Below are 9,638 nucleotides of genomic sequence, written 5' to 3' on the forward strand. Positions count from 1 at the left end.
AGAAACAGAGGCAATCCAGCCTTTCCTCCCTGCTCTCTGGCTGAGTGACTCACATGTGAAGAATGCGGTAGGCTGGCCTGGGAGTTATTAATATCCCCTTTCCTAGGGTCCGCTAAGTTTCCTCAGGATCTAAACACCGTACCTTCATGAAGGACTTTTACCACATCCCCCTGTTTGGAGCGTTCCTGGACCAGACCTGCAGCACACCACACCTTCTCCGGTGTATCTGAGAACCAGGGAGGGAATGTTGAAAGAAAAAAAAAACAAGTAGTGAAAAGTATTCATTGACGTGATCTTACGGACATACAGGTCGATTACAACTTATGCTCTGCCATCTTGTATATTTTAAAATCACCGTTAGCAACAACATTTTCGAGAGTAGAATAAAAAATCCCCATAGCAGTTTGAACAATGCCTGCTTGTTACATAATTAGGGCACCGCTGAGTCATAAACCATCTCAAATATTTGTTCCTCAAAACAAGCTACAGTGCTGCCAAAGCAAAGGGGGTGAAACTTGCAGTCAGGCCCAAATTACAGCCGGTGACCCCCCCCCCCCAAAAAAAAACAAACCCATCAGAAATCCTCAACAATGGAGCTTACTCAACATAAACCGAGGTCTCCCTGTACGTCACCGAGTGTTTATGTGGGGAATTCCTCCCTAGAAAACCTGCAGTGGAAGAAAAACTGAGGCCATCCGCTCTGGAGAGGGGTGACATCTGGTGGAGGCAGGAATCCTGAGCTCAAACTGTACAATGCAGTTTCCAACTGTAGATGGCAGACTGGACGCGTGCAGATGTACGGATTAAAAGATGTGTGCAGACTTAGAAAGAAATGAAAGTGAAAAGAAAGAGCTTCTGGTTGCTGTAATTGTCATCCGACTGTTGAGCCGTTACAGCATTTAGAAATGCGCTTCCAGTATTTTACACGCTGCAGGTGGTTCTTCTGGAGTTGCACTACGAAGGGATTTTCTCGTGGTCTTTACGGGCCGAGGAAATAAATGCAACCGGTACGCGTGAGCATGTGAATACCGCATGAACTTATCCGTTAATGCGAATAGCTTCTGGTTCCTTTAGTCCGCCGTGTTAATAAATTTAACAACTTTTTGTAATTCACTTGCAAATGCGCTTTTATCAAAAGGTCATAAACAATAAATATTTCTTCACAAAAGCTGTTACAGAGAACTAACGAGTTTATTTTTTTTTTTTCCAGAAAGTGAGAAAACCCCATGTTGAAAACAGTTCAGCTCAAAGTATTGCTAATATTTCCTTCCCACACATTTCACGTTCTGCTCTCACGTTAACATTCAGGAAGACAAATTCAGCAAAAACATCTGCAAGCTGTTATGTAAGACAACGAGGGCTAACATATTGTACTCCTATTAAGAGACATACAACATGTAGTTATCAAAAAGTAAAGTGAGAAGGTTGTATATAAAATATTTCTGGAATCTGATACCACTTCCAAACATCTCATTACAGATGCAATAACAGACTGTGCTCAAAAGGGAATTTGAAATATTTCCCAAACTGCTTGCAAACATTGAAGTGATTTCTGAAACGCTTAGAAACTAAAATGGTTTTTGATGTCTTTGATCTGCTTCATCATGTCACCAATTTGCTGTCCCTGTTCTCGGAGGACGTCCTGCACCACCTTCTTCTGCTGGGCGTTGAGTGACACCGTGGTCCTGGCTGCGGGCATGTCCTTGTCCACTTGTGTCTTCTGGTAGTCCAGCTTCATGTTGACCTGCCGGATGCAGTTGTCCAGGTATTTCAGTTGATCACTGACGCTCTGCAGCTCCTTCTTCATGTCCTTTTCACTGTTGGACAGTATGGGTAGTTGGCTTTGCAGGCTGCACAACACTTTCTTCACCTTGTTCATGATGGTTTCCTGACGATACTTTGCGTCTTCGTACTTGTCGGCCAATCTCTCCGCGGCCTCCCTCAGGCTCCTGCTCTCCTCCCGGCACAGAGTCATCTCTTCCAGCTGCTTGTTCTTCTGGCCCGTCAGCAGCTTCACCCTCCTCTGCATCTCTTCGCGGGCCATGTCCTGCTTGAGGATGTACTCCTCGCGGAAGACCTGCGTGGCTCTGCTGAGGAGCTGCAGACACTCCGGAGGCGGCGGCGACGACGTGTCCTTGTCGCCCGCCTTCAACACGAGAGGGTTGGTGGAGCTGCGGGCCAGGATGTTGCGAATGTGCTGCTCGAAGGAGTCGTCGGCAAGCCCGCGCAGAGGCGAGCTGGAGGAGCCGGGGCCGGGGTGGGAGCAGAGCAGCGGAGGGGACGGAGGCCGGATGGAGCTCAGCAGGGGCAGCATGAGGCACTCGTAGGTGCTGGTGATGCAGATCATGGTGGCGCCCAAGGAGAGGTCCGACACGATCAAAAAGCCACGAACCGGAGCCGACCGACTGGTGAGGAGCGGCCTGGTGCAAAGGATGTGCTCCACGATGCAGCGCTTCTCGGCGGCCAGCTCCTGGAGACCGTCCTTGTCCTCCTCGTCGGACTGGAGGAACTTCTGCAGCTTGTTGACCCAGATCAGCCCCACGCTGTGCACGCCCGCTTCGTGGGTGCAGTGATACCTGTGCTGACACAGGGGGTCTCTGTGCAGTCTGATGGGGCAGGTGAAGTCAAACTCCTGGGGCTCCTCGTCCTCCGCCGAGGCCACTTTGAGCGTGAGCTCGAGCTCCACGCACTCAAACACGTAGAGAGCCGGCACCGCGTCGGTGCCTCGGATCCACTTCTCCACCGCCCGGGTCTCCTCCTCTTCCTCAGACTCCAGCACCACGCAGTGGTACAGCGTGCCCGTTTCGGTGGCGATGACCAGGATGCTGGGCGCGCAGGGCAGGCACAGGATGGCACAAGCGTCGTAGCCATAGTTATCCTCCGCCGCAGGGTACATGGGGAGCGGTCCCACGGGTCTGCTGAGACTCACGCCGGTCGCCTGGCTCGTGTAGCTCACGTAGGTCTCCCCGTTTTCGTAGAGGACGTAGAGAGGATAGACCGGCTGTCCTTTGGCGCACTGTGTTACCAGCTGCCTGGGAGGGGACGAAATCGGCCCGAAGTCAAACGCCACCGCGATCTCTCCGAGAGACGCGGCGTAGGAGCGGGCCGGCGCGCCGCCGCCGCCGCCGCCGTCCTCCGACTGAGACAGCGGCAGGACTCTGGCCGGCGTCTGGGGCGACTTCAAGCCGTAAAACCTGATGGTGTTGTCGGACGTGAGCAGCACCAGGTGGGGCTCGTCGGTCTCGCTCGGGTACCAGTCCGCCTGGCGCAGGGTCACCGACGGCGAGCTGGTGAAGAAGCGCTCCGCCACCGGGATGGTCCTGCAGTTGACGTCGCCGCGTCCGCCCTCGAACTCGGACCTCTTGCCCCACCGCTGCGGGAGCTCCAGCACCGAGACGCCCCGCTGCCCGACGAGCGCGACGTGGTGCTGAGTCGGGCTGACCAACACCTGGCACACCTCGAAGAGAGGCGGGTTGATGCACAGCATGGTCTGGTACTTCCCGCCGTTGCCGTCGCCGCCGTTGCCGTCGCCGTCGCTCTCTTCCGAATTCAGGTGGCGCAAGTTCGTCGTGTAAAACACGCGGTCTCCGTCGTCCCACAGGAAAAAGTCACCGCCCAAACAAAACGTCAGGTTCTTGGCCGTTTCTCGTTCATGTGCGCTCGGTTCCAAACCCAGCTTGCGTCGTATCGTTTTGAAAATGGCATGGTTTGGCAAATCATTGAGCCAGCGCTCCGCGCCGAACGCCGCCATCTTGATCGACAGGCGCGATCCGTTGCTAGAAGGAAGCCAGCCCCCTCCCCCCTCCCCCCTCCTCCCTGGCAACGAGCGAAAAGCGCTTCACGACAGTCGACTTGCCGTATTCCGGCGGCCGGTGTCGTACATTTTGCAGAATCACCATGGCGTTGAAAGAGACCGCGGGGCTGTACGAGACTCTGAAGGCGGAATGGAACAAGAAAAACCCAAACCTGAGCAAATGTGGAGAACTTCTGAGCAAACTCAAGGTAGATTCGCGCCTTCGTGTGTCTGTTTATTTATTTATTTATTTTAAATCAAACGAGTTAAACTGGGAATTTTAGCCGTTTGAAAAACGATGGCGATTTTTTTTTTTTTTTTTTTTTAGCAAAAGGAGCTAAGCTTGCTAACTTACGCTAGCTCGGCTAACGTTGTGTACAGAGGTTGTTTTATTTTTATTATTGTTTTGTGAGCTTTGGACACCGGTAGTGATTTTTTTTTTAAATAGTGATCGTGTTAGTGTTTGGGTGATTAGTCAACGCAATCGTTAAGTTTTCTGTGAACGACAGTCGGGAAACGAATCATTTACGTGACGTCATTGTTGTTAAACGAACTAAGCTTCATTTCCATCCTGTTATTTTATACTTCTGTATTTTTCTGACAGATTTACTTACTAGTTGCTTTTAATATTGCAATTCTTGAAACCCTTTCTTTACAGTGAAAACCATGCATGTCCAAAATTTGTATTTTATTTCATGGAGATATGTGGATTTTAAGGACTTTTACTGTTGAGATGCTTCTTTTTCTATCTTCTGGGATTTAACCCAAACGTCACTTATTGATGAACAAGTTGTTATTCTATTGAAAATCTTAAATAATTTATTTCTTCCATCTTTCCGTGGTATGTTTTTGTCATTAGTTCCATAATCTCAGATTAGGGGTAAACACAATCTACACATTCAATTGGAAAGTTTAAGAAAATAACCACGAGCTGTTGTTTTTCCTTTTGCAGGTTTCATTACTGGAGCTGAACTTTTTACCCACCAGCGGGTCGGCGCTCACCAAGCAGCAGCTCATTTTAGCTCGTGAGTAAATAAATGCACATCGAGCTGCCGGTCCGCATCGATCACGGCCGGCGAGGCGATAAACTACTTATCAAAACGATATCCCCGTAATCAAGACAAAATCTGCGTGTGTTTCAGGTGATGTCCTTGAAATCGGAGCCTTGTGGAGTATCCTCAAGAAGGACATCCCGTCCTTTGAGAGATACATGGCCCAGCTAAAATGTTACTACTTTGATTACAAGTAATGACACCTTTTATTGGTCTTTCATATGTACTGAGAATACAGTCGCCAGGGTTTCCTGACATGGATCTTTCTTTACTCTCGTCACGAAGGGACGAACTGCCAGACGCTGCCTACATGCACCAGCTGCTTGGACTGAACCTGCTCTTCCTGCTCTCACAGAATCGTGTGTCCGAGTTTCACACTGAACTGGAGAGATTGAGCGCACGAGATATTCAAACCAACGTATACATCAGACACCCGGTGTCCTTAGAGCAGGTGCTGTCATTTACTCTAACCGGGAGACTTTTTTTCATATTTGTTTGTTTTTTTTCACTCTCAAAATACTTAACTTGTTCATTTAAATTAATAATTTGGGTTCCAGATTTTCTATATCAGTCAGGGGGGAGCGGCCACATTGTCAGTGGCACGCTACTGCAATCAATGATTCACTGGTTGGACCAGTTTGACTGCTTTTTGAATTAATCAGCACAAATTATCATTAATATTTCCTCGGGTACATGCTTGGTTTTGTGAAATTCTCTGTTTATATTGTTATAATGTCAAAAATAACTTTGGTGTAAATGCCACCTTCATAATTTATTTATCTCCTGACCATTTCAGTACTTGATGGAGGGAAGCTACAACAAGGTATTTCTCGCCAAAGGCAACATCCCTGCTGAGAGCTACACCTTTTTTATAGATATTCTGCTTGACACAATTCGGTAAGGACACAAATTGTATTCATGCCTGCTATTTTTCTTTGAAAATAACACATCTTAAAGGTTTTAAAATGTTGTTAATATAAATAACACTGTGACCACAGGAACAACTGGTTTGCACGAGTTTCCCACTGGTTTATGCTGTCGTACTAGTTATCTCAGTACTTTCACTAAAACAAATGTAAAATGGATGACAGTTTCAATTCATCTTCTTTCCCTAAGTTGTAAGGTGGACTCTGTTTCAGGAAGGAAAACTTGTTGCTAGTTGTTTATTTGATGACATTTAACCTATGAAACAATATTTTTAAGATAACCCCAGCTAATGCTCTGGCTTTTTTAATTGCAGTGATGAGATCGCAGGTTGCATAGAGAAAGCGTATGAGCAGATCCAGTTCGGTGAAGCCACCCGTGTGCTTTTCTTCAGTTCCCCCAAAAAGATGACAGAGTATGCCAAAAAGGTACGTATATCTTCATTTAGGAATCAAACTCCCAATTATAGGAGCATCCAGAGGTTAACAGAAAACATAAAGGGAAAACAAATCTTCTGTTTTTGTATTTGAAGTTGCAATTGAACATAAGTTACATTTTAAATTTTCACACATAAGCTCAGTTGTATTTTTTATTTGAGTTGTATTTATCCAAGGACATCAGGCTATCAAAGGGATAAAAATATCATAAATGAGGACAGTTTTTAGCAACATTTCACCTTGTAGGTGTCATTAGGATTACAGATCTTATTTTCATTCTTTGTTTACCCAGAGAAGATGTTTGTGTAGATGTTAAGAGCCGATAAAGGATTGGCATACCCTGAAAGTATAACACGGGTGAAAAATGGTTTTTATACCAAAGCCAAGTCCATTTTTGGACAACATATATTACTTGCTCCAATAAATTCTATTTAAATAAGTGGATGCTAATAGAAATATTTTGGTTGGGTGTAAAAAGCAGCCAGGTGTTGACTGGAACAGCAGATTACTTATCGCTTAAGTTTCAGTTGTTATTCCTATCAACTCAACAAGTTGTTAAAAAATTGGACTCTTGCCTACAAAGAATAAAATAGCCAGACAACCAAAGCTGACTGTCCCTTTTTTTGTTTTGTTTTGTTTTTCATTTCAGAGGGGATGGAGTTTGAGCGCAGATGGCTATTACTCTTTCACCAGTCAGCAGCAGCGGACAGAAGAGGTGACCATCCCCTCCACGGAGCTGGCACAACAAGTCATAGAATACGCACGACAGCTGGAAATGATTGTGTAATCCACCCCCAGGAACACTCGACCATGTACAGACGCACTCAGACAAACACGCCACTGATCCAGTATACATCCAGACAGCTCAAATGCAGTTTCACCAAGGGGTTTACTTCATTTATTGCCATTGAGGTTGCTTTGTTCCCCCTATAGCCATCTATTTTTTTCCCTGTTATCTTAAACCTATCTGCCGGTCCTCCTTGTCTGGCAATTTGCCTTCATTTTGAGAGATAAAGGACCAAACTGAAAGCATCACAATATTATTCTATTCAACAGCTGCTACATATCTCCTTTTAAACACATTGGAAGGTTTAAGTGTTACACTTAATTATTTTAGCCAAGATGCTCCGACGTTAAAATTGATCTTTTTGTGGGTTATTCCCAGATAGTAGAGCAGCTACTACATTTAGAAACATTTGGGTTCTGTTGTTTTACAACCGCAACAAATTTCATTACAATCACCACCCTGTGACTTTGGCCTCCAGCGTCACACAACTCTCAATGCAACTCGACATTGGGTTTTTTTTTTTTTTTTTTTTTTTCCTGAAGTTTTAGCAACCTCTTTTTGTATACAAAAGTTCTCTCCTGAGTAGAACTCACAGAAATGAATGGCTGTATCTACAACTGAAATTGCTATTGAAGTTTGTGAGTGTTTTCTAACTAAGTAATGCCTCTTTGTCCCTTGATGGTTTGTAATCTCGTTGATCTTAAAATGCAAACCTTTGGGCAAATAAATGATTCGGAAAATAAACTTTTTGAATGACCGTGCCTTTTAGTTTAGTTTTTTTTTTTTTTTTTACTCCACAGCTCCAACTCTCTTACAAAGTCATTTGCAGCAGCTTAACTACTTTCCGAATTTTAATTCTTTTGAAAGTTAGAAAGCTGCAAGTCTTGCTAACGTGACCCGAGGGAGTTCCTGCAGGTACGCATGAAACGGATGTTTTCATTTTTGAGGTACCGAGTTGAGGAATATTGCTCTCTACTCTCGATGCTGGTGAAGTGGGCAGATACAAGTTAATATATTTGAGCTATACAGAGGGACTTATACGACTGTATGAGGGGGGGTTGAGACGATGTGCTATTAAACTGAATCTGGTACTACTAGTGTAAGCGCTGTATAAAACAAACTAAACAAAGACTGGCTAGTCAACATTATATTGCTTATGATGTATTTTTTTCACACAAAACTTCACTAACCTGCATTACAATATTAAGTTGTGCAGTATGTGGCAATATATGCATGTAGGTGTTGCATTTCTAAAATAATACACTGCTGGTGCATCGTCTAACAGAAGGGTTCCCTGAGTTGAGTATTTTTTTTAAACACATTTTTCATTTTGGCCAGAACACAGTACAGTTTGTTTAAAATTAGAAAGAAAATCTGGTTACAGCGGATGACAACATTACATCACAATGGTCAGTGGTGGTAGAAGTATTCACATCCTTAAAAAAAAAAGTACCAATACTTCCTCATAAAAACGTTTCATTACAAGTGAAAGTTCTGTATGAAAAATATATAATATATAAATATAATATATATATAATATATATATATATATTATACAGTGGTGTGAAAAAGTGTTTGCCTCCTTCCTGATTTCTTATTTTTTTGCACGTTTGTCACAAAAATGTCCCCTCGGGGATTAATAAAGTAACTACCTAACCTAAATGTTTCAGATCATCAAACAAATTTAAATATTAGTCAAAGATAACAAGTAAACACAAAATGCAGTTTTTAAATGAAGGTTTTTATTATTAAGGGAGAAAAACAATCCAAACCCACATGGCCCTGTGTGAAAAAGTGTTTCCCCCTAAACCTAATAACTGGTTGGACCACCCTCAGCAGCAACAACTGCAATCAAGCGTTTGTGATAACTTGCAATGAGTCTTTTCCAGCTGTGGAGGAATTTTGGCCCACTCATCTTCACAGAGTTGTTGTAATTCAGCCACATTGGAGGGTTTTCCAGCACCAACCTCCTTTTTAAGGTCATGCCACAGCATCTCAATAGGATTCAGGTCAGGACTTTGACTAGGCCACTCCAAAGTCTTCATTTTGTTTTTCTTCAGCCATTCAGAGGTGGACTTGCTGGTGTGTTTTGGATCATCGTCCTGCTGCAGAACCCAAGTTGGCTTCAGCTTGAGGTCACGAACAGACGGCCGGACGTTCTCCTTCAGGATGTTTTAGTAGACAGAAGAATTCATGGTTCCATTTATCACAGCAAGTCTTCCAGGTCCTGAAGCAGCAAAACAGCCCCAGACCACCACACTACCACCACCATATTTTACTGTTGGTATTTCTTCTGAAATGTGGTGTTACTTTTACGCCAGATGTAACGGGACACACACCTTCCAAAAAGTTCAACTTTGGTCTCGTCAGTCCACAGAGTATTTTCCCAAAAGTCTCGGGGATCATCAAGATGTTTTCGGGCAAAAATGAGACGAGTCTTAATGTTCTTTTTGCTCAGCGGTGGTTTTGGTCTTGGAACTCTGCCATGCAGCCATTTTTGCCGAGTCTCTTTCTTATGGTGGAGTCATGAACACTGAATTTAACTGAGGCAAGTGAGGCCTGCAGTTCTTTGGATGTTGTCGTGGGGTCTTTTGTGACCTCTCCGATGAGTCGTCGCTGCTCTCTTGGGGTAATTTTGGTCGGCC

At 44.7% G+C, this 9,638-nt stretch overlaps 2 protein-coding genes across 2 annotated transcripts; one reads left to right on the forward strand and one right to left on the reverse strand.

Annotated features, from left to right (window-relative positions):
* Nucleotides 1–1,469: 1,469 nt before the first annotated feature.
* Nucleotides 1,470–3,790, reverse strand: nup88 (nucleoporin 88). Its single transcript, XM_069720949.1, has one exon. The coding sequence runs from the start codon at nt 3,749–3,751 to the stop codon at nt 1,562–1,564; it is 2,190 nt and encodes a 729-aa protein (XP_069577050.1). The 5' UTR covers nt 3,752–3,790; the 3' UTR covers nt 1,470–1,561.
* Nucleotides 3,791–3,851: 61 nt separating this feature from the next.
* Nucleotides 3,852–7,750, forward strand: psmd8 (proteasome 26S subunit, non-ATPase 8). Its single transcript, XM_069720950.1, has 7 exons — nt 3,852–4,002; nt 4,746–4,818; nt 4,936–5,038; nt 5,131–5,296; nt 5,642–5,742; nt 6,086–6,197; nt 6,856–7,750. The coding sequence occupies exons 1-7, from the start codon at nt 3,898–3,900 to the stop codon at nt 6,991–6,993; spliced, it is 798 nt and encodes a 265-aa protein (XP_069577051.1). The 5' UTR covers nt 3,852–3,897; the 3' UTR covers nt 6,994–7,750.
* The last annotated feature ends 1,888 nt before the right edge of the window (nt 7,751–9,638 follow it).

This window comes from Brachyistius frenatus, unplaced genomic scaffold (genome assembly GCF_029030835.1).
Source record: "Brachyistius frenatus isolate BFR_SWC_R1_liver_20210118 unplaced genomic scaffold, ASM2903083v1 Contig_254, whole genome shotgun sequence".
NCBI classification, from domain to species: domain Eukaryota; kingdom Metazoa; phylum Chordata; class Actinopteri; family Embiotocidae; genus Brachyistius; species Brachyistius frenatus.